This window comes from Eptesicus fuscus, chromosome 5 (assembly GCF_027574615.1).
Source record: "Eptesicus fuscus isolate TK198812 chromosome 5, DD_ASM_mEF_20220401, whole genome shotgun sequence".
In the NCBI taxonomy this organism is placed as follows: Eukaryota; Metazoa; Chordata; class Mammalia; order Chiroptera; family Vespertilionidae; genus Eptesicus; species Eptesicus fuscus.
The window spans coordinates 313,314-336,197 of record NC_072477.1 but is presented as its reverse complement, the minus strand read 5'-3'; the positions used below and the strand labels follow the sequence as shown (position 1 = coordinate 336,197).

Here is a 22,884-nt window from a genome sequence, read left to right as displayed (position 1 = left end):
CAGTGGGCAGGGTCGTTAGGAGTTCTCCCCCCACCTTGGCCCTGGGAACAGAGGGAGGTAGCCTGAAGGCCAGGTCCCCTGGGGAGGCCCAGAAGGTCTCTAAGACAAGAGCAGGGCCCTCGCTGCCCCCTTGTGGGGCCCTGAGGCCTGGTGTCCCAGGTGGTTATGGGACTGCCCTTTCCATTCTGTTCCCCCCACACCCTCCAGCCAGAGGCCCCACACAGAAACTGAGAGGGGTCCTGGTGGGAGCTGTCTCTCTGACCCCCCACACCTGCCCCCGCCCTGTGGTTTGGACCAGGAGGGACCTGGGACAGTGGGCTGGGCCTGGGGAAAACCCACTGAGGGCTTGGATGGGGACTCCCATTCCTTCCCAGAGCTGGGCCTGGGCCATGAACTTCCTGCACCTGCAAGGCTCTGTGTGTGTGTGTGTGTGTGTTGTGTGTGTGTGTGCATCAATGTGTGAGCACGTGGAGAACCTGTGTGTGCATCAATGTAAGTGTGAGCACGTGGAGAACATGTGTGTGCATCAATGTGAGTGTGAGCACGTGGAGAACATGTGTGTGCATCAATGTGAGTGTGAGCACGTGGAGAACATGTGTGCACACCCATGTGCACCCCCGGTGTGTGGTCCCTTTCTTTGTGAGTCAGGGGGCTGGCCTGCATCTCTGTGTGGCGTCTACCTGGGGGTGAGGGGCCCTGGAATCCAGCCCGTTCCGTGCCCTCCCCTCACGCCCTGGCCCCGGCAGGTGGCGCAGACCCTGTCCTGGCTGCCCTGCTCCCTTCCGCCTCTGTCCCTCCCGCTACGCCTCAAGGCGGCTTCCGAGACAAGTGAGACCACCCCGTGGTGTCCATGCCCTTAGGGCCCACCGAGCCGTGTCTGCCTCCCACGGCGCTGCCAGCCTCAGGCTTCACTCCATCTTGGCCTCAATCACTGTGCACCACGCACTCACACTCACACTCACACTCACATGCTCACACTCACACTCACACTCACACTCACACTCATGCTCACACACACACACACACACACAGCGCACGGGTGTGAGGGCCCCTCGAGGTGCCCGGCCGAGAGGATCAAGACAGGCGCTGGAGGGATGGTGGCTGCTTTGGGCGAGCACGGAGTTTATTCAAGGGCGGGCGGGCGGGCGGCTCAGTAGCAGACGCCGTCCACCTCTGACATGACCACAGACACGTTGACGTGGGTGGGTTTACCCGCCAGGCGGTTGATGGTCTTCTGCGTGAAGCTCAGGGGCAGGGCCTCGTGGCCCACCATGCAGGAGTAGTTGTCCCCGCTCTTCCACGCCTCGGTGTCCACGCGCAGCACGCTGGTCGTGGCGAACGTGGCGCCGCCCTGGCCGGCCTCGGGCAGGGGGCTCCACGTCTGGTACTTCTCTCGGGGCAGCTCCTGGCTCTCGTGCAGCCACCGCACCAGCACGTCTTTGGGGTAGAAGCCCCGCACCACGCACGTCAGCGTCACCAGCTCGTTGAGGGCCAGCTCCTCGGAGGGCGGCGGCAGCAGGTGGACCTGGGGTGGGAAGGTGCTCCCTGGGGGCAGAGGAGCCGGTCAGGGGTCTGGGCAGGGAGGAGAGAGCCCCCCTGCCCGCGGGGTACCCTGTGCCCAGTTTCCCTCTGTAGAAAGTGAGTGGGGTGCCAGGGGTGGGGCAGGCAGGCTTAGGGGGACGCCTGGCCCGCCGTAGGGTGCGGGGGCACCCCTGGGGCGGGGCCCGGCCCACCTGAGGCTCTGGCGATGGTGGCGGTGAGCGCGCTCGTGGCCTCAGGGTGGGTGGCGGTGCAGGAGAACCTCTGCCCGCGGTTCCACGGGTCGGCGCAGCCCGGCAGGACGCTGGACACGCTGTAGCAGCCGCAGGCGTCGCTCTGCGGGTCCTGCTGGATGGCCTTCTTCCCACCCGTGGGCTGCCAGGTGAAGCTGGCACCCTGGGGCTCTCTCAGGCCACTCAGCGTGCACGTGAGGTTGGCATCAGAGCCCAGCAGCAGGTCCTCGAGGGCCGGAGGGTGCAGGGTCAGGCGGGGCTGGCAGCATGAGCATGTGGGCCGTGATGTTGGCATTGGCGTTGGCGGGACTGAGAGGGAGGCAGAGACCTCAGTGCCCCTGGCCCACATCCCCTTCCCTCCTCCTGATCCATCCCCGACCTCGCCCTCTCCCAGCCTCTGCGGGGGCTCTGCCTGAGCCCCCTCCTGTCTGAGGGGAGCCCCGGTGAGCGTGGTGGTCCCACTGTGGGACCTGATGGCCCCCACCCCGCCCTGGCCCGACCTCTGACCTGTGCAGGGCACGTCCTTGGTCTGGCTGGGGCCGGAGTTGTGCCGCACGTGGCACTTCATGATACCACTCGCCGGGCACTGGCTGGCCGGCAGGGTCAGCTGGCTGACCATGGTGTAGAGGCCCCGGGAGGTGAACATGGGGAGGACGTTGCTGATGGAGGTGCCCGACCCGCTGCTGTCCCAGGTCACGTCCACGGGCTTGGATGGTAAGAAGTCCTGGACCAGGCAGCCGATGATCACCGGGTCGGACGGTTTGGTGCTCCGGAAGGTCAGTGGGAAGAGTGTGGGGCTGGTGGGGTTGTTCGCTGCAACACAGGACACGCCGTGAGACCCCTGACAGCCCCACGCGGATGGGACGATGCCCACCGCCGTCTGCCCTGGGCAAACAGGCCCCGAGAGGGCGAGTGACGACCCCAGGTCACTCAGCCTGAAGGACAGGCACCCGGGGCGGGGACTGGCCGCCGAGTCCAGCCACACTGTTTCTGGACACGCTGCTCAGAGCTCCGGCACGTGGACCGGGACACGCTCCTTACACAGGCCACGTGCGGATGGAGCCACGTCATCCACACGGCTCTCCATGGACCAGCTGAGTCTGTGGGCCCCACTGGGGCCTCATCTCCTTCTGTGCAGTGGGCGTGGCCATGTCTCTCAGAGTTTGGGGGTCATGAAAGGTGGGCCCAGAGGGGGACACAGGTGAGCACCCAGGGGTCTGGCCCTGCAATTGGCCTTCCCTGAGGGCCAGCCTGCTGCGCTGGAGGGCACACGCAGAGGAGAGGGGCCTGAGCCTCCGCGGGCCGCTCAGAGTTCCCTGGTCAGAGTCCAGTCTAGCCACCCCCTCTGCAAACCACCGCAGCCCCCGGCAAGCAGGGGCCACCCCAGGGCCTACGAAGCTCTCAGACTAGAGACTCAACCAAACCAGCCCTGTGAGGTGTCCCACCCAGAGAACCTGGCCACACAGGCCTCCCATTGTCTGTTCCCGATTCCCTCAGGGACATTGGTGGGAGCAGAGAGGGCACAGGCACCTCTGAGACTGCACGGCCCTCATGTGGCCGGGAAAGACAGGGGCACCTGGGTGGGGAACCGGCTCTGCAGGTGACACACTGAACCCACCTCCTCCCCTTCGCCAACTGGAAGCCAGCCCCGCTCAGCCACTGTCAACCCAGCTCAGCTCACTCAGCCCAGCTAAGCCCAGTTCTCTCAGCCCAGCTCAGCTCACTCAGCCCAGCTCAGCTCACTCAGCCCAGCTCAGCCACTCTCAACCCAGCTCAGCTCACTCAGCCCAGCTCAGCCCAGTCCACTCAGCTCACCCAGCTCAACCAGCTCAGCCCAGCTCAGCTCACCCAGCTCACCCAGCTGAGCCCATCCAGCCCAGTTCAGCTCAGCCCATCCAGCTCAGCCCAGCTCAGCTCAGCTCAGCTCACCCAGCTCACCCAGCTCAGCTCAGCTCACCCAGCTCACCCAGCTCAGCTCACCCAGCTCAGCTCAGCCCAGCTCAGCTCACCCAGCTCAGCTCAGCTCACCCAGCTCAGCCCAGCCCAGCTCAGCCCAGCTCAGCCCAGCTCACCCAGCCCAGCTCACCCAGCTCAGCTCAGCTCAGCTCACCCAGCTCAGCTCAGCTCACCCAGCTCAGCTCACCCAGCTCAGCCCAGTTCAGCTCAGCCCAGTTCACCCAGCTCAGCCCAGCCCAGCCAAGTTCAGCCCAGCTGAGCCCAGTTTACTCAGCCCAGCTCAGCCCAGCCCAGCTCAGCCCAGCTCAGCTCAGCCCAGTTCAGCTAAGCCCAGCTCAACCCAGCTCAACCCAGCTCAGCCCAGCTCAGCCCAGCCCAGCTCAGCCCAGCTCAGCTCAGCCCAGCTCAGCCCAGCTCAGCCCAGCTCAGCCCAGTTCACTCAGCCCAGCCCAGCTCAGCCCAGTTCACCCAGCTCAGCCCAGCCCAGCCAAGTTCAGCCCAGCTGAGCCCAGCTGAGCCCAGTTCAGCCCAGCTGAACCCAGTTCACTCAGCCCAGCTCAGCTCAACCCAGCTCAGCCCAGCTCAGCCCAGCTCAGCTCAGCCCAGCTCACCCAGCTCAGCCCAGCTCAGCCCAGTTCACTCAGCCCAGCCCAGCTCAGCCCAGTTCACCCAGCTCAGCCCAGCCCAGCCCAGTTCAGCCCAGCTGAACCCAGTTCACTCAGCCCAGCTCAGCTCAACCCAGCTCAGCCCAGCTCAGCCCAGCTCAGCTCAGCCCAGCTCACCCAGCTCAGCCCAGCTCAGCCCAGTTCACTCAGCCCAGCCCAGCTCAGCCCAGTTCACCCAGCTCAGCCCAGCCCAGCCAAGTTCAGCCCAGCTGAGCCCAGCTGAGCCCAGTTCAGCCCAGCTGAACCCAGTTCACTCAGCCCAGCTCAGCTCAACCCAGCTCAGCCCAGCTCAGCCCAGCTCAGCTCAGCCCAGCCCAGCTCAGCCCAGCTCAGCCCAGTTTAGCCCAGCTCAGCCCAGCTCAGCTCACCCAGCTCATCCCAGCCCAGCTCACCCAGCTCATCCCAGCTCAGCCCAGCTCAGCTCACCCAGCTCAGCCCAGCCCAGCTCACCCAGCTCAGCCCAGCTCAGCCCAGCTCAGCCCAGCCCAGCTCAGCCCAGCCCAGCCCAGCTGAGCCCAGCTCAGCCCAGATCAGCCCAGCCCAGCTCAGCCCAGCTCAGCTCAGCCCAGCCCATCCCAGCCCAGCCCAGCCCAGCCCAGCCCAGCCCAGCCCAGCCCAGCCCAGCTGAGCCCAGCTCACTCAACCCAGCTCAGCTCAGCTCAGCCCAGCCCAGCTCAGCTCAGCTCAGCCCAGCTCAGCTCAGTCCAGCCCAGCTCAGCTCATCCCAGCCCAGCTCAGCCCAGTTCATCCCAGCTCAGCCCAGTTCAGCTCAGCCCAGCTCAGCCCAGCTCAGCCCAGCTCAGCCCAACCCAGCCCAGTTCAGCCCAGCTTATCCCAGCTCAGTCCAGCCCAGCCCAGTTCAGCTCAGCCCAGTTCAGTCCAGCTCAACCCAGTTCAGCCCAGCTCAGCCCAGCTGAGCACAGTTCACTTAGCCCAGTTCAGCTCAGCCCAGCTCAGCTCAGCCCAGCCCAGCTCAGCTCAGCCCAGCCCAGCTCAGCCCAGTTCAGCCCAGCTCAGCTCAGCTCAGTTCAGCCCAGCTCAGCCCAGTTCAGCTCAGCCCAGTTCAGCCCAGCTCAGCCCAGCTCAGCCCACTTCAGCCCAGCTCATCCCATCCCAGTTCATCCCACTTCACTCAGCCCAGTTCAGCCCAGCCCAGCCCAGCCCAGCCCAGGCCACAATATCCCAGCACTTTCCCTGTCAGGGCAGAGCATCCTGCCCTGCGGTCCTCTGGCTCTTGGTCCTGTGTGCTGTTTCTCTCTCCTCTGTCTCGGTGTCTGTTTTCCACATCCCTTGTCCCAGTACGGCTCAGAGTTCCTGACAAGGAGGAGATGGGGCAGGATCCAGGACCCACCTGCTCAAGGCTTCTGGAGGGTCCGAGGCCGAGAGCCCCAGGCCCCCTGGCCAGCTGGCTCTGCCCGAGGCTGTGTGGTGCAGTGACCCCTGCCTCTGCTGGCCCTCGCTCACTCTGCGGAAGGTTGATGCTGAGGGGCAGCCTGGGGAGGGGCTTCAGACCGTGTCATGACCCTAGATGGGGTCACTCGCCACTTCCTGTCCCACCAGTCTCAGCTGCCCGTCTGCACGTCATGTCTGGTCTGTGGTCTGGCTGTGGCGAGGCCAGGTGTGTGTGGCCTGGGCTGTGACCCCCAGGAGCCTGGGCCTGTGGTGGTGGGTCCTGGATCCGGGTGGCTGCTCATGGGGCTGGGCCAGGGGCCGAGCTGCAGGGACGCAGAGGCCGAGGCAGCGCAGTGGGAGCTGAGGGACAGGCTGAGGTGGCCCCAGGGGGAATCTGTGAGGGCCGCGGGGTGGGGGTCCTGGGCACAGGGCTGGCCCTGAGCGGCCCCTGGTGAGCAGGCCACAGGGTGGGCAAGGAGGCAGAGCCACTCTGGCCTGGCATGCCTGTGAGCTTCTGGGGCCCAGACTGAAGCCAGGGTGGGCATGAGGCCACGCCTGCAGGTTGGGGTAGCCTCACGCTGCCTCGGTCCACATCTACCCATTTTCCCGTCCAGGGCTTTCCCACGGGCCCCTGGGCTCCCCTGGTGACCCCCACTCTCAGGAGGTGGCCCGGCCTGGACACACAAGGGCAGCTGTGCCTGGCTGTGCCTGTGTTTACCCGTCAGTCATTTCTTCACAAGGTGCTGACTGTCCCCTCCAGAAAGCGCACCTGCGGGTCAGTGACGCTGGCCCCGGGGAGGTCAGCTCCTCACAGGGGTCAGGGCCCAGGGCAGCCGGAGCCGGAGGCAGAGGGTGGACAGAGGTGGGGAGCCTGGGGCACCTCAGAACTGCTGGGTGTTTCTAGGACCCCAGGACCCCAGGGTCCCAGGCCGCCTGGGTTTTGACCCGATGCCACCTGCACAGCCTCCGCACCAGCGCTGTCTGTGTGGGGATGAAGGTCCAGCAGCTCTGCCTTCTTTTTTTTAAAAAAATATATTTTTTATTGATTTTCTTACAGAGAGGAAGGGAGAGGGATAGAGAGTTAGAAACATCGATGAGAGGGAAACATCGATCAACTGCCTCCTGCACACCCCCCACCGGGGATGTGCCCGCAACCAAGGTACATGCCCTTGACCGGGATCGAACCTGGGACCCTTCAGTCTGCAGGCTGATGCTCTATCCATTGAGCCAAACCGGTCAGGGCAGCTCCACCTTCTTTCTTTTGTTGTTAACCGTCACCCAGGATATTCTTCCGTTGAGTTTTAGGGAGCGTGGAGGAGAGACAGAGAAACAGAGAGGAACATTGATGTGAGAGAAACACATCGCTGGGCCTGGGCTGGGGAAGAGCCTGCAACCCAGGTACGTGCCCTTGACCAGAATTGAACCCGGGACCCTTCGGTCCACAGGCTGATGCTCTATCCACTGAGCCAAACCAGCTAGGGCCGGCTCGGCCTTCCTGCCTGCCTGGGAACCCCCAGGCCATGTCCCTCCACGGGGTCTAAATCCCGGCCCCAGGGGGCAGAGGGCACCAGCTAGGGACGTGTGATGGGGCTCATGGCTGGCATAGTGCTGGCATGGATGAAACCAAGGAGGGCCGTGGGGGCACTTGGGGGACTTGGCTAGGCTCACACAGGGAGTGCACGGCCCCACCGTGGGCGCAGATGGCGTGTGACTTGGGGCAGAAGAGGAGGCGTCCGCTGGGGCCGTGGATGTGACCTCGGGTCGTGAGGGTGGGCGGCGGCGGCTGGCGGAGGCCTGAGCTGACCTGGGCTCTGCACGTCCCCGGTGAGGGCTGCTCGAGGGTCCCGCCGGGAGGGGCGAGCGGGGGACGGGTCCTCCCGGGCTTTTTTGGAAGGAGGGGCCCTCTGCGTGGCCAAGCCTTGCCGGTTGTGGGGTGCCCATGACCAAGGACACAGAAATGTGCCTGTGTTTACCCGTCAGTCATTTCTTCACAGAAGGTGCTGACAACAGAAATTCATTCTCAGTCTGGAGGCCAGACGCCCATCCCAGTGTGGACAGAGCAGCGCGCCCTCCGGAGGCCTCGTTCCCAGCCTCCGGGCTCCGTGTCCCTCGGCCGGGGGACTCAGCGCCCGTCCCCTCTGTGTCTGCATCTCCTCTCCTCTCGTGACGACGCTCGCCAGCGGACTGGGGTCGCAGGATGCTCTCATCTGAAGACCCTCAACTTCAGTCACATCTGCAAGGTCCCTTTTTCCAAATAGGGTTCCAGACCGAGGTTCCAGGGGGGATGTGGACCCAGCTTTGGGGTTACCCTTCAGGCCACTGTGGGAGCCACAGGGGGAAAAAGTGGTGTGGGGGCCCGGGAGGAAGCCTCTTGCTGCTGGGAGGGCTGGGAGGCGGGTGGCAGGGCCTGAGGCCGGGGCGTGGTCCTGTCCTCTCCCTGCCCGGCCATGCTGGGGCCCAGGTGGGGGGTGCCCAGTGGGGTGGCCTGCAGGTGGGGTGACCCGCACTCCTCCCTCCTGGGCTTGGCAGAGACGCAGTTCACCGTGTGTGAGCCGAGCCCTGGTCCTCGCTCTGGGGTCCGTGGGGTGTCTCATGACTGGGCTGCACGTCAGAGAGCGGGGACGCTGAGCTGAGGGCACCAGGCTCCGCCCCACAGCCGTGCGAGGGCGTGGGCCAGGCCTCGCTCCCTGCGGCTGTGTGTGCATCTGTGTGCCTGTGAGTGTGTGTGTCCCTGAGCATGTGACAGTGTGTGTCTGTGAGTGTGAGTGTCCCTGAGCGTGTGACAGTGTGTGTCTGTGAGTGTGTGTGTGTGTGACAGTGTGTGTCTGTGAGTGTGTGTGTCCTGAGCGTGTGACAGTGTGTGTCTGTGAGTGTGTGTGTCCTGAGCATGTGACAGTGTGTGTCTGTGAGTGTGAGTGAGTGTGTGTCAGTGAGTGTCTGTGAGTGTGTGTGTCCTGAGTGTGTGACAGTGTGTGTCTGTGAGTGTGTGTGTCCTGAGCGTGTGACAGTGTGTGTCTGTGAGTGTGTGTGTCCTGAGCGTGTGACAGTGTGTGTCTGTGAGTGTGTGTGTCCTGAGTGTGTGACAGTGTGTGTCTGTGAGTGTGAGTATCCCTGAGCGTGTGACAGTGTGTGTCTGTGAGTGTGTGTGTCCAGTGTGTGTGTCAGTGAGTCCGTGAGTGCACAGCAGGGCGGGTCACAGCCTGAAGGCCTCTGGTGCCCTACGTGGCGCGTCCTCCACGTCTCTGGACAGGCCTCAGAGATGCCCGGATGTGGCCTCTCCACTCCAACGGGCTCGGGTGCCAGGTCTGAGCCTGGCAGGCTGCGCGCTGGCGTTTCTATCCTCGTCCGCATCGGCTGTGTGATGCCGGCCCCCATGGAGCCAGGCTCTCTGAAGGGCCACCGGCGGCTGGAGTCTCCCGTCCAGGGCCTGGGCGTTTGGGCGCTGGCAAGGCGGCCCATGGGCCTGCAGAGGCCTCAGCACTGTCCACGCCGCGGACGGGCGGGGCCCTGAGCAGGCAGACCCCCGACCCCCGTGGCACCTTTCCTCGTTACTGAACATGCTCTTCCCGTCCGGCCACTTGGTTTTTCTTGCTGTGAAGGACCCACTGCTCACTGCCCTCTTTTTATTGGCTCCCGAGCACTCTTTGTATGTGAGAGAACCCTGCCCTTCGTCATGTGTGTTCGCGCGTTCCCCGCCATTTCCAGCGGCTGCACAGAGACCCCCATGGGCAGGTCCCCCAACCAGGGCACTGCCTCTTTACCTGGGAAGGCACGGCCTCATGCTCACTGCCCTTGGCCCTCTGGCCGTCTCACAGGGGCCCCGTCTCTCGGGCTGACCTGGTTTCTTCTCGAGCCGATGGCGGCCAGCCCCACACAGCCCACCAGGTCACCCAGACTGTCTGGGGTGGACGGGGGCCCAGGACGGGCCCGTGTGTGTGCTCAGCGGGTGGGTGGATGGTGACTGGGGGAGGCTGACCCTGGCCCCACCTGGTGATGGGAGCTGCGTCCCGTGGCCTGCACTGACCACGGGAGTTGGGGTGCTGGCTTCTGTGTCAGTGTGGGAAGGGGCAGCGAGCCTGGGTTGCAGACCGGAGAGGGGTGATGGGGCCAGGCGGGGTGTTTCTGGGGGTGTCAAAGGGCCCTTGCAGCCCCAGAAGTGCCCTGTGTCCCTCGTCTGACCACCCCACGGGACCCCAGGCACCGCCCCCAAAGTACACGCAGGGGACATGGAATTGGAACCAAAGAACTTTACCAAGAAACCCAAAGTGAGGAAGCCGAACTGCCACACCGGAGTGGGAGGTGGGATGAGGCCGTGGTGGGTGGGTGGGGCCGCTGGGCTGAGTGGCTGCTGTGTGGACCCCGTGGGACCCCTTCTCCACCTGTGGGACCCCTTCTCCGCCTGGGGGACCCCTTCTCCACCCGTGGGACCCCTTCTCCACCTGGGGGACCCCTTCTCCACCTGGGGGACCCCTTCTCCACCCGGGGGACCCCTTCTCCACCTGGGGGACCCCTTCTCCACCCGGGGGACCCCTTCTCCACCCGTGGGACCCCTTCTCCACCTGGGGGACCCCTTCTCCACCTGTGGGACCCCTTCTCCACCTGGGGGACCCCTTCTCTGCCTGGGGGACCCCTTCTCCGCCTGGGGGACCCCTTCTCCGCCTGGGGGACCCCTTCTCCACCCGTGGGACCCCTTCTCCGCCTGGAGGACCCCTTCTCCACCTGGGGGACCCCTTCTCCATCCGTGGGACCCCTTCTCCACCTGGGGGACCCCTTCTCTGCCTGTGGCACCCCTTCCCCACCTGGGGGACCCCTTCTCCACCCGTGGGACCCCTTCTCTGCCTGTGGCACCCCTTCCCCACCTGGGGGACCCCTCCTCCTCCCCTGGTACCCCCTTCTCCACCGTGAGGCCCTGCCCACAGCCCCCGCAGTCTGAGGGCCTCTCCCCAGAGGGCTTCGGTGCCTCCACGTGCTGCAGGGACAGGTGGGGTGGATGCAGAAGGTCCAGGGCCCCAGACCTGGGAGGGAGGTCGGGAGGGAGACCTCGGGCCTGGCTCCGGACTCGGGATGTTGGGCTTGGTCCCTGGACCGGGCTGGTTGGGCTCTGGACTCGGCGCGGAGGGCCAGGCCGTGGCTCTAGGCCTTACTGTGGTCCAGGAGTTGTCCAGTAAGAATGGGAGCGGCCCGACCTCGGGGGCCTGGGGGAGCCCAGAGTGGCTGCCCCCGTGGGTGTAGCCCGGGCCACTCGGTGAGGGCAGATGGGGTGGGAGTGGGGCCGTGATTGGCAGGTCCCCTGGGTGCCTGGGCCTCGGGCCAGAGCTGGAACCTTCCGGATGCCCCTGAGCTGTGGATGAGTCCCGGACCCGGGCCCCTTTGGAGGTGCGTCTGCTCCCGTCAGCCTGGGCAGGGCGGCGGCCTCAGGGTCGCTCAGGCGGGGGAGGAAGGCGGCGAGGCCGCTCAGCTGCTCCGTGCCCAGGCCGCCGGCCGCACGGTGTCCTCGATGTTCTCGTAGTCGTGGGTGGCCCGGGGCGGCCCCTGCAGGACGGCGCCCAAGACCCACTGCACCTGCGAGGGGGGCTGCGTGAGGGCCCTGCCCCCTCTGCTCACCTCCCGGGTCTCCCACCCTCCCCGGCCCTGGGGGGCAGGTCCCACCTTGAAGAGGGTGACGGAGGCGCCATAGGTCACGCTGAGCAGGAAGAGCGCGATGAAGACCAAGAGGCTGCGCCACAGCCCGTCCAGCTCCTCAGCCTCGGCCGCCCCCACACACAGGTCCTGCAGGTCCAGCTCTGTGGGCGCAGGTCAGTCAGCCCCAGCCTGGGTGTGGGGGTCAGTCAGCCCCCATCTGGGTGTGGAGGTCAGTCAGCCCCCAGCCTGGGTGTGGGGGTCAGTCAGCCCCCAGCCTGGGTGTGGGGGTCAGTCAGCCCCCATCTGGGTGTGGGGGTCAGTCAGCCCCAGCCTGGGTGTGGGGGTCAGTCAGCCCCCATCTGGGTGTGGGGGTCAGTCAGCCCCCATCTGGGTGTGGGGGTCAGTCAGCCCCAGCCTGGGTTTGGGGGTCAGTCAGCCCCCATCTGGGTGTGGGGGTCAGTCAGCCCCCAGCCTGGGTGTGGGGGTCAGTCAGCCCCCATCTGGGTGTGGGGGTCAGTCAGCCCCCATCTGGGTGTGGGGGTCAGTCAGCCCCCATCTGGGTGTGGGGGTCAGTCAGCCCCCATCTGGGTGTGGGGGTCAGTCAGCCCCCATCTGGGTTTGGGGGTCAGTCAGCCCCAGCCTGGGTGTGGGGGTCAGTCAGCCCCCATCTGGGTGTGGGGGTCAGTCAGCCCCCATCTGGGTGTGGGGGTCAGTCAGCCCCCATCTGGGTGTGGGGGTCAGTCAGCCCCCATCTGGGTGTGGGGGTCAGTCAGCCCCAGCCTGGGTGTGGGGGTCAGTCAGCCCCAGCCTGGGTGTGGGGGTCAGTCAGCCCCCATCTGGGTGTGGGGGTCAGTCAGCCCCAGCCTGGGTGTGGGGGTCAGTCAGCCCCCATCTGGGTGTGGGGGTCAGTCAGCCCCCAGCCTGGGTGTGGGGGTCAGTCAGCCCCCAGCCTGGGTGTGGGGGTCAGTCAGCCCCAGCCTGGGTGTGGGGGTCAGTCAGCCCCCATCTGGGTGTGGGGGTCAGTCAGCCCCCATCTGGGTGTGGGGGTCAGTCAGCCCCCATCTGGGTGTGGGGGTCAGTCAGCCCCCATCTGGGTGTGGGGGTCAGTCAGCCCCAGCCTGGGTGTGGGGGTCAGTCAGCCCCAGCCTGGGTGTGGGGGTCAGTCAGCCCCCATCTGGGTGTGGGGGTCAGTCAGCCCCAGCCTGGGTGTGGGCAGCACAGGCCCCTGCAGCCTGGTCCCTGCTGCCTGGGGCTCAGGCAGTCCCTGTCCAGCCCCCGTGGCCTCTTCCCAGAGCAGCCGGCCCACCTGGGGGGCTGGGGTCTGAGGCCCTGCCTGGCCCGGCCCAGGGTGGCTGGTGCGAGGGCCGCTCCCTACTGCCCGCTGCCCGCTGCCCCATCCCAGTGGCACCTTTTCTCTCCCTCCACCCTCAGGCTGCGTTCAGACCCCTGGTCTCCCTCGCCAGGCCTCTGGCCCTCACCTCAGCTCCTGCTTGGCCCCCTCCCAGGAGGATGGCGCCCACCCAGTCCCGTGCTCGCTCAGCTTCTCGCTTGTGGCCCGGAGACCCTCTAAACTGCACACATCCCGCTGCCCTGAGCCCGCTGGGGGGTCTGAGCCCCGCAGCCTGGGCCATCGCTCCGAGGGGCTGGCCTGGCCCCGTGCGCCACCGCTGCCCCTGGCCTCCTGCCTTGGGGAGTGAGGCGTGCGCCATGCAGGCGCCAGGCTTGGGGCAGCGCACAGCCGGTCCCTCTGGACTACGTCCTTGGGTGGTGGTGTTCGCTGCTTTCCATGCTCATGGGTGCTGCTAGCTGGGGCGCGCACGCGTGTGTGCATATGCATGTGTGTGTGTGTGCATGTGTGCACAGGACGGAGTGGGGGGTCTGGGCTGTTAGACGTGCACTCGAGCTTGGGGTAGGGGTGGGCTTGGTCCCTGACTCTGATCCCTGCAGCCTCCAGGCCCTGGGACGGGGTCAGCAGGCAGCTCTGGGCTGTGGGACGGAGCCCACTTCCCGGGTGCGTGTGTGCCCCTGTGTGTCCACATGTGTCAGTGTATGTATCCATGTGTGTGTCCACGTGTGTCTCTGTGTTAGTATGTCAGTGTGTGTCTGTGCATTGCGTCTATGTGTATATCTGTGTGTAGGTATCTGTGTGTGTCCATGTGTGTGTGTGTCCATGTGTGTGTCTCTGTCCTGTGCATCAGTGTGTGTTTGTGTCCATGTATGTGTCTGTCCGTCTGTGGATGCAGGGAGGGTTTGGGGGGAGGCCTGCTGGGCTCCCAGCCAGGGGGGTCCTCTCCATGCCTGTGTTGGGTCCTGTGGCCCAGGCGTGATGGGGAGCAAAGGTTCGGGGTGGCCTGGGTAAGGTGTAGGCCAAGGGAGGCCGCCAGGAGCGCACGTGTGAAGCGTTTGCCCACACGGGGCACCGGGGCTGGTGGTGGGTGTCGCTGTTGGCTGTGTGGGGGCAGGGCCGTGTGGGGTGTACTGCAGGCTGTGTGGGGGCAGGGCCGGCACGGCAGGCATGACCGCGTGTGAGGCCCACGGGTGTGCTTGTGAGGGCCGGCCTGTCCCCGGGACAGTCTGGGCGGAGTGACGTGAGGGTCAGGGTGGGGTGAGGTGAGGGTCAGGGCGGGGTGAGGTGAGGGTCAGGGTGGAGTGGGGCTGGGCCTGTCCCTGCCCATGGTGCTCGGGATGGCCGTGGGGCTGACAGGGGGCTGCCTGGCTCCCTGTGTGTGGGCGCCTGTGTGGGCGTCGCACTCAGCCCGTCCCTCCACCCAGAGGGCCTGTGTGTGCAGCTGGGCCTGGGGGAGCTTGTCTGTGTCCAGAGGGGCCAGCAGGAGCCGGGGTGGAGACCTGGGCCTCCGGAGAGGCAGGGGCTGTGGGCTGAGCCGGGTCTCCGTGGCCCTCCCCGGCCCGCCCTCTGGTTCCCAGGCTCCTTGGAGCGGGCAGGATGCATGGGGGTTGGTGGGAGGATGGTGGACAGAGACCCCCTCAGCCCCGCCCAACCCTCCCGTCCCCTCTTGGAGTCCTTTCCTCTGTGCCAGACACCCCTGTCCCAAGAACGAGTGAGCGGGCGCACCTGGCTCTGAGCTGGCACTGAGTTTATTGACAGCAGGGAGCCCTGGAGGGGGCGGGAGGCAGGAGGCAGGGCCTTAGTTACCAGGGCCTTTGGACACTGATTGGTCGTGGGTCCGTGAGTTGGGCAGAGCCTCGTGGGTCACTCGGCAGGTGAAGTTGCTCCTCTTCCAGTCGGCCCCCTTGACCTCCAGGCGGCTGAAGACGAAGAAGGCGGGGCTGGCGCCCCTGTCCCTGAGGGGCCGCGTGGTGGTGTACTGGTGGCTGGGGAGCAGGGCGTTGTCCCGCAGCCACTGCACCGAGATGTCGGCGGGGAAGAAGCCCTGGATCAGGCAGGTGAGGGTGAGCGTGTCCTGGGCCCCCTCCTCCTTGGGCGGCGGGAACACGAAGACCTCGGGGGCAGCGCGCTTGCCTGTGGACGGGCGTGGGGTCAGCCGGCTCCGGCTCCGGCTCCAGCGGGGGTCCCGCCCGCCTCCCCTCGCCCGGCCGCTCACCCGGGGCCTTGGCGATGGTGCGCACGATGTCCTGGGGCAGGTCCGGGTGGGTCAGCTTGCACTTGTAGGTCTCGCCCTCGATCCAGTCGCCGGCGTCCACGGGCAGGGTGGACGTGACGGAGTAGGTCATGTTGAAGTGGCGCTTGTTGGTCTGGGTGGCCTCGTTCGTGAGGTCCCCGCCCTCCCGGGACCACTGCAGGCTCATGCCCTCCAGGCTGGCCAGGTCCACCACCAGGCAGGTGACCTTGGGCGACTTGTGGACGTACAGGTCCAGAGGGCTGGGCGGGATCACGTAGACGCTCACGCCGCGGGGCTCGGCCTCTGGTGGGTGCGGAGGGGCTGAGTGAGGCCGCGCCCGGCCCCGCCGGCCCTGAGAGGCGGGGGTGGGCGCGGGGAGGGCTGTACCTGGGCAGGCGCGGGCTTCGGCCTTAACCGTGCAGCCGTGCAGGCTGGCCTGGCAGGCGTAGGTTCTCTGGGACAGCCACTCGCCCTGGCTGATGTTGAGCTGGCTGAAGGTGGAGGCCAGCGCGCCCTCCCAACTGGCGGGGCCGGTGATCGGGAACAGGTTCTCGGTCTGCCCGTCCACCAGCCAGGTGACCTCCAGGTCGCCCGGGGTGAAGCCGGGGATGAGGCACAGCAGCTGGATGGTGGCCTGGGTGTTGCCGCTGGGGTCGCAGGACGAGTGGTAGATCCCCACCGTGGGCAGGGTGACGTTCGTGGCGCACGCTGAGGACAGAGGCGGCCCCACGGAGGCCTCTCTGAGCCTCTGAGCCCCCTCCCGGCCCAGGGCCCCAGATGCCGCCCTCCTGCCGGGCCTGCCCCTCGCCCGCGGGTGTGGGCCTACCTGGCGCTGGGTCTATGGTCCTGTTGACGGTTGTGGACCCGGCGGGGTGCACCACGCTGCAGGTGAACCGCTGTTTGGCCCACTCGCCAGAGGCGGTCACCTGGCTGCTGGTGGTGTAGAGGCCGGAGTTGAAGGCGGCGGGGAAGGTCACGACGCTTGTTGTCAGGGACCCCGCGTCCCAGGCCACGGTCACGGGCTCCGGGAAGTAGTCCCTGACCAGGCAGCCCAGCGTCACGGAGGCGGCGCCCCCGGCGGGGCCTTTGGAGCAGGGGGCCAAGGGGAAGACGGATGGGCCCTGTACGGTGGCTGTGGGATGGAACCGGTCCCGTCAGCGCTGGCAGCCTCGGACTTGGGCAGCCGCTCCGGGGCCGGCCCCGGGAGTCTGGGAGGGAGCATGGGCCCTCGCTCCGGCCCGGGGCACGGAGGCGCCTGGGCTCGTTTGGGGCTCATTCCGGTTCCTCCCAGATGCCTGTGACGAAGGCTGTGCCGCCCGAAGCTGCTGCCCTCGCCCCTGGTCGGACCCCTCGGTCCTGAGTGGTAGCACATGCCTCCCACCCACGGGGAAGCTCTCTGCTCCTCAGGCAGCAGAGGCTCAGAGCCATCGCGCCCCCCCCCCCACTGCGGAGCAGGGACCCCAAGACCCCCAGGGATCAGCAAGATGTCTCCTCTGCCCCCACCCTCAGCTCCCCATCAAGGCCTGGGGTCCAGAGGCCCCAACCCTAGGAATCACGAGTGTGGTCACCCCACCCCCACCTCCTGCTCACTGGGCTGGAGTCTCTGCAGCTGAGGGTGCCCCTTCACCCCACATCTCTGACCAGCCAGGCTTCCCTGCTGACCGCCCCAGGGAGCCCGCTTCAGGCCCGCCCCCAGCAGGTGACTCTGCCTGCCCCCCCTGGTCTGGGAACCCCAGACCTCAGCCCATTGGACCCGGGCCCAGCTATGTGCAGCCAGCCCCGCTCAACGCAGTCCAGCTCAGCTCCAGAGAGCCCACCTGGGTCCATCTTGGCCCAGGTCAGCGCAGAATAGAACATTTCAGGCCATGAAACTCATCTTACCCCCGTCTACAAGTTAAACCAAATGCCCCCTATCTCAGCCCAGCTCAACCCGCCAGCCCTGGACAACCTTCCTGGGGGTGGGGCTCCATTAGCACAACTGAGCCAAGTCAAGCGGATCTCAGGAAACAGGCCTACCTTGCTGGACTAGGCAGAGTCAAACCCAACCCAACCCTAACCCAACCCAGCCCAACCCAACCCTAACCCAACCCAACCCTAACCCAACCCAGCCCACCCCAGCCCAGGCCAGCCCAGCTCAAGCCCAGCTCAGCCCAGCTCAGCCCAGCCCATCCCAGCTCAGCTCAGCTCAGCCCAGCCCAGCCCAGCTCAGCCCAGCTCAGCCCAGCTCAGCCCAGCTCAGCTCAGCTCAGCCCAGCTTAGCCCAGCCCAGCTCAGCTCAGCTCAGCCCAGCTCAGCACAGCTCAGCTCAGCTCAGCTCAGCCCAGCTCAGCCCAACTAAACTCAGCCCAGCTCAGCTCAGCTCAGCTCAGCCCAGCTCAGCTCAGCTCAGCTCAGCCCAGCTTAGCCCAGCCCAGCTCAGCCCAGCTCAGCTCAGCCAAGCTCAGCCCAGCTAAACTCAGCCCAGCTCTGCTCAGCTCAGCTCAGCCCAGCTCAGCTCAGCTCAGCTCAGCCAAGCTCAGCCCAGCTCAGCCCAGCTCAGTTCAGCTCAGCTCAGCTCAGCTCAGCCCATCTCAGCTCAGCTCAGCCCATCTCAGCTCAGCTCAGCCCAGCCCAGCCTAGCTCATCCCAACTCAACTCAGCCCAGGTCAACTCAGCCCAACTCAGCCCAGCTCAGCCCAGCTCAGTTCAGCTCAGCCCAGCTCAGCCCAGGTCAGCTCAGCCCAGCTCAGCCCAGCTCAGTTCAGCTCAGCCCAGCTCAGCTCAGCCCAGCCCTGCTCAGCCCAACTCAGCCCAGCCCAGCCCAGCTCAGCCCAACTCAACTCAGCTCAGCCCAGCTCAGCTCAGCCCAGCCCTGCTCAGCCCAACTCAGCCCAGCTCAGCCCAACTCAACTCAGCCCAACTCTGCTCAGCCCAGTTCAGATCAGCCCAGCTCAGCCCAGCTCAGCCCAGCTCAGCCCAGCTCAGCTCAGCTCAGCTCAGCCCAGCTCAGCCCAGCTCATCCCAGCTCATCCCAACTCAACTCAGCCCAGGTCAACTCAGCCCAACTCAGCCCAGCTCAGCCCAGCCCAGCTCAGCCCAGCTCAGTCCAGCTCAGCTCAGCCCAGCTCAGCCCAGCTCAACTCAGCCAAGCTCAGCTCAGCTCAGCCCAGCCCAGCTCAGCCCAGCTCAACTCAGCCCAGCTCAGCTCTGTCCAGCTCAGCCCAGTTCAGCTCAGCCCAGCTCAGCTCAGTCCAGCTCAGCCCAGTTCAGCTCAGCCCAGCTCAGCCCAGCTCAGCTCAGCCCAGTTCAGCTCAGCCAAGCTCAGCCCAGCCCAGCCCAGCTCAGCCCAACTCAACTCAGCTCAGCCCAGCTCAGCACAGCTCAGTTCAGCTCAGCCCAGCTCAGCCCAGCTCAGCTCAGCTCAGCTCAGCCCAATTCAGCCCAGCTCAGCCCAGCTCAGCTCAGCTCAGCCCAGCTCAGCTCAGCCCAGCTCAGCTCAGCTCAGCCCAGCCCAGCCCAGCTCATCCCAACTCAACTCAGCCCAGGTCAACTCAGCCCAACTCAGCCCAGCTCAGCCCAGCTCAGTTCAGCTCAGCCCAGCTCAGCTCAGCCCAGCTCAGCCCAACTCAGCCCAGCTCAGTCCAGCTCAGTCCAGCTCAGCTCAGCCCAGCTCAGCCCAGCTCAGTCCAGCTCAGTCCAGCTCAGCCCAGTTCAGCTCAGCCCAGCTCAGCTCAGCCCAGCTCAGTCCAGCTCAGTCCAGCCCACCCCAGCTCAGCCCAACTCAACTCAGCTCAGCCCAGTTCAGCCCAGCTCAGCCCAGCTCAGCTCAGCTCAGCTCAGCCCAGCTCAGTCCATCTCAGCCCAACTCAACTCAGCCCAGGTCAACTCAGCCCAACTCAGCCCAGCTCAGCCCAGCTCAGTTCAGCTCAGCCCAGCTCAGCTCAGCTCAGCTCAGCTCAGCCTAGCTCAGCCCAGCTCAGCCCAGCCCAGCTCAGCCCAGCTCAGTCCAGCTCAGTCCAGCTCAGCTCAGCCCAGCTCAACTCAGCCCAGCTCAGCTCAGCCCAGCCCAGCTCAGCCCAGCTTAACTCAGCCCAGCTCAGCTCAGTCCAGCTCAGCCCAGTTCAGCTCAGCTCAGTCCAGCTCAGCACAGCTCAGCCCAGCCCAGCTCAGCCCAGCTCAGTTCAGCTCAGTCCAGCTCAGCTCAGCCCAGCTCAACTCAGCCCAGCTCAGCTCAGCTCAGCTCAGCCCAGCCCAGCTCAGCCCAGCTCAACTCAGCCCAGCTCAGCTCAGTCCAGCTCAGCTCAGCTCAGCTCAGTCCAGCTCAGCCCAGCTCAGCTCACCCAGCCTAGCTCACCCAGCCAAGCCCAGCTCAGCCCAGCCCAGTTCAGCTCAGCCTAGTTCAGCTCAGCTCAGCTCAGCCCAGCTCAGTCCAGCTCATCCCAACTCAACTCATCCCAACTCAACTCAGCCCAGGTCAACTCAGCCCAGCTCAGCCCAGCTCAGCTCAGCTCAGCTCAGCTCAGCCCAGCTCAGCCCAGCTCAGCCCAGCCCAGCTCAGCCCAGCTCAGTCCAGCTCAGTCCAGCTCAGATCAGCCCAGCTCAGCACAGTTCAGCTCAGCCAAGCTCAGCCTAGTTCAGCTCAGCCCAGCTCAGCCCAGTTCAGCTCAGCTCAGCTCAGTTCAGCTCAGCTCAGTTCAGCTCAGCCCAGCCCAGCTCTGCCCAGTTCAGCTCAGCCCAGCTCAGCCCAGTTCAGCTCAGCCCAGTTCAGCTCAGCCTAGCTCAGCCCAGTTCAGCCCAGCTCAGCCCAGTTCAGCTCAGCTTAGCCCAGCTCAGCCCATCTTAGCCCAGCTCAGCCCAGCTCAGCCCAGCCCTGCTCAGCCCAACTCAACTCAGCTCAGCCCAGCTCAGCTCAGCCCAGCCCTGCTCAGCCCAACTCAGCCCAGCTCAGCCCAACTCAACTCAGCCCAACTCTGCTCAGCCCAGTTCAGATCAGCCCAGCTCAGCCCAGCCCACCCCAGCTCAGCCCAGCTCAGCTCAGCTCAGCTCAGCCCAGCTCAGCCCAGCTCATCCCAACTCATCCCAACTCAACTCAGCCCAGGTCAACTCAGCCCAACTCAGCCCAGCTCAGCCCAGCCCAGCTCAGCCCAGCTCAGTCCAGCTCAGCTCAGCTCAGCTCAGCCCAGCTCAACTCAGCCAAGCTCAGCTCAGCTCAGCCCAGCCCAGCTCAGCCCAGCTCAACTCAGCCCAGCTCAGCTCTGTCCAGCTCAGCCCAGTTCAGCTCAGCCCAGCTCAGCTCAGTCCAGCTCAGCCCAGTTCAGCTCAGCCCAGCTCAGCCCAGCTCAGCTCAGCCCAGTTCAGCTCAGCCCAGCTCAGCCCAGCTCAGCCCAGCTCAGCTCAGCCCAGCCCAGCTCAGCACAGCTCAGCTCAGCTCAGCCCAGCTCAGCTCAGCTCAGCTCAGCTCAGCTCAGCCCAATTCAGCCCAGCTCAGCCCAGCTCAGCTCAGCTCAGCCCAGCTCAGCTCAGCCCAGCTCAGCTCAGCTCAGCCCAACTCAGCCCAGCTCATCCCAACTCAACTCAGCCCAGGTCAACTCAGCCCAACTCAGCCCAGCTCAGCCCAGCTCAGTTCAGCTCAGCCCAGCTCAGCTCAGCCCAGCTCAGCCCAGCTCAGCCCAGCTCAGTCCAGCTCAGCCCAGCTCAGCTCAGCCCAGCTCAGCCCAGCTCAGTCCAGCTCAGTCCAGCTCAGCCCAGTTCAGCTCAGCCCAGCTCAGCTCAGCCCAGCTCAGTCCAGCTCAGTCCAGCCCACCCCAGCTCAGCCCAACTCAACTCAGCTCAGCCCAGTTCAGCCCAGCTCAGCCCAGCTCAGCTCAGCTCAGCTCAGCCCAGCTCAGTCCATCTCAGCCCAACTCAACTCAGCCCAGGTCAACTCAGCCCAACTCAGCCCAGCTCAGCCCAGCTCAGTTCAGCTCAGCCCAGCTCAGCTCAGCTCAGCTCAGCTCAGCCTAGCTCAGCCCAGCTCAGCCCAGCCCAGCTCAGCCCAGCTCAGTCCAGCTCAGTCCAGCTCAGCTCAGCCCAGCTCAACTCAGCCCAGCTCAGCTCAGCCCAGCCCAGCTCAGCCCAGCTTAACTCAGCCCAGCTCAGCTCAGTCCAGCTCAGCCCAGTTCAGCTCAGCTCAGTCCAGCTCAGCACAGCTCAGCCCAGCCCAGCTCAGCCCAGCTCAGTTCAGCTCAGTCCAGCTCAGCTCAGCCCAGCTCAACTCAGCCCAGCTCAGCTCAGCTCAGCTCAGCCCAGCCCAGCTCAGCCCAGCTCAACTCAGCCCAGCTCAGCTCAGTCCAGCTCAGCTCAGCTCAGCTCAGTCCAGCTCAGCCCAGCTCAGCTCACCCAGCCTAGCTCACCCAGCCAAGCCCAGCTCAGCCCAGCCCAGTTCAGCTCAGCCTAGTTCAGCTCAGCTCAGCTCAGCCCAGCTCAGTCCAGCTCATCCCAACTCAACTCATCCCAACTCAACTCAGCCCAGGTCAACTCAGCCCAGCTCAGCCCAGCTCAGCCCAGCTCAGCCCAGCCCAGCCCAGCTCAGCCCTGCTCAGCTCAGCCCAGCTCAGCTCAGCCCAGTTCAGCTCAGCCCAGCTCAGCCCAGCTCAGATCAGCCCAGCTCAGCACAGTTCAGCTCAGCCAAGCTCAGCCTAGTTCAGCTCAGCCCAGCTCAGCCCAGTTCAGCTCAGCTCAGCCCAGTTCAGCTCAGCTCAGTTCAGCTCAGCCCAGCTTAGCCCAACCCAGTTCTGCCCAGTTCAGCTCAGCCCAGTTCAGCTCAGCCCAGTTCAGCTCAGCCTAGCTCAGCCCAGTTCAGCCCAGCTCAGCCCAGTTCAGCTCAGCTTAGCCCAGCTCAGCCCATCTTAGCCCAGCTCAGCCCAGCTCAGCCCAGCCCAGCTCAGCCCAACTCAGCCCAGCCCAGCTCAGCCCAGCTCAGCCCAGTTCAGCTCAGTCCTGTTCAGCTCAGCCCAGTTCAGCTCAGCTCAGCCAAGCTCAGCCCAGCTCAGCTCAGTTCAGTTCAGCCCAGCTCAGCCCAGTTCAGCCCAGCTCAGCCCAGCTCAGCTCAGCCCAGCTCAGCCCAGTTCAGCCCATCTCAGCCCAGCTCAGCTCAGCCCATCTCAGCCCAGTTCAGCCCAGCTTAGTCCAGCCCAGCTCAGCCCAGCTCAGATCAGCCCAGCTCAGCACAGTTCAGCTCAGCCAAGCTCAGCCTAGTTCAGCTCAGCCCAGCTCAGCCCAGTTCAGCTCAATTCAGCTCAGCTCAGCCCAGCTCAGCTCAGCCCAGCTCAGCCCAACTCAGCTCAGCCTAGTTCAGCTCAGCCCATCTTAGCCCAGCTCAGCCCAGCTCAGCCCAGCTCATCTCAGCCCAACTCAGCCCAGCCAAGCTCAGCCCAGCTCAACCCAGTTCAGCCTAGTTCAGGCCAGCTCAGCCCAGTTCAGCCCAGCTTAGTTTACCCCAGCTCATCTCAGCCCAGCTCAGCTCAGCTCAGCCCAACTCAGCTCAGCCTAGTTCAGCTCAGCCCAGCTCCGCCCAGTTCAGCTCAGCCCAGTTCAGCCCAGTTCAGCTTAACCCAGTTCAGCTCAGCCCAGCTCAGCCCAGTTCAGCTCAGCCCAGCTCAGCTCAGCCCAGCTCAGCCCAGCTCTGCCCAGCTCAGCTAAGCCCAGTTCAGCTCAGCTCAGCCCAGCTCAGCCCAGTTCAGCTCAGCTCAGCCCAGTTCCGCCCAGCCTAGCTAAGCTCAGCTCAGCTCAGCTCAGCCCAGTTCAGTTCAGCCCAGCCCAACTCAGCTCAGCCCAGGCCAGCCCAGCTCAGCCCAGCCCAGTCCAGGCAAACTGGCTCAGCTATGTGAAGCTCAGCAGGGAACAGCCCAGTCCAGCCCAGCTCAGCTCAGCATGGCT

At 65.5% G+C, this 22,884-nt stretch overlaps 2 gene segments (V, D, J or C); both read right to left on the bottom strand.

The window, feature by feature from the left end:
* Positions 1–1,150: 1,150 nt before the first annotated feature.
* Positions 1,151–2,859, bottom strand: LOC103301814 (immunoglobulin heavy constant alpha 1-like). The segment is given in 4 exon segments: positions 1,151–1,545; positions 1,734–2,081; positions 2,280–2,585; positions 2,814–2,859. Coding segments are annotated over 4 exon segments (1,095 nt in total).
* Positions 2,860–11,239: 8,380 nt separating this feature from the next.
* LOC103301813 (immunoglobulin heavy constant epsilon-like) lies at positions 11,240–16,815 on the bottom strand. The segment is given in 7 exon segments: positions 11,240–11,341; positions 11,426–11,568; positions 14,568–14,888; positions 14,971–15,291; positions 15,376–15,696; positions 15,815–16,120; positions 16,806–16,815. Coding segments are annotated over 7 exon segments (1,524 nt in total).
* Between the last annotated feature and the right edge of the window lie 6,069 nt (positions 16,816–22,884).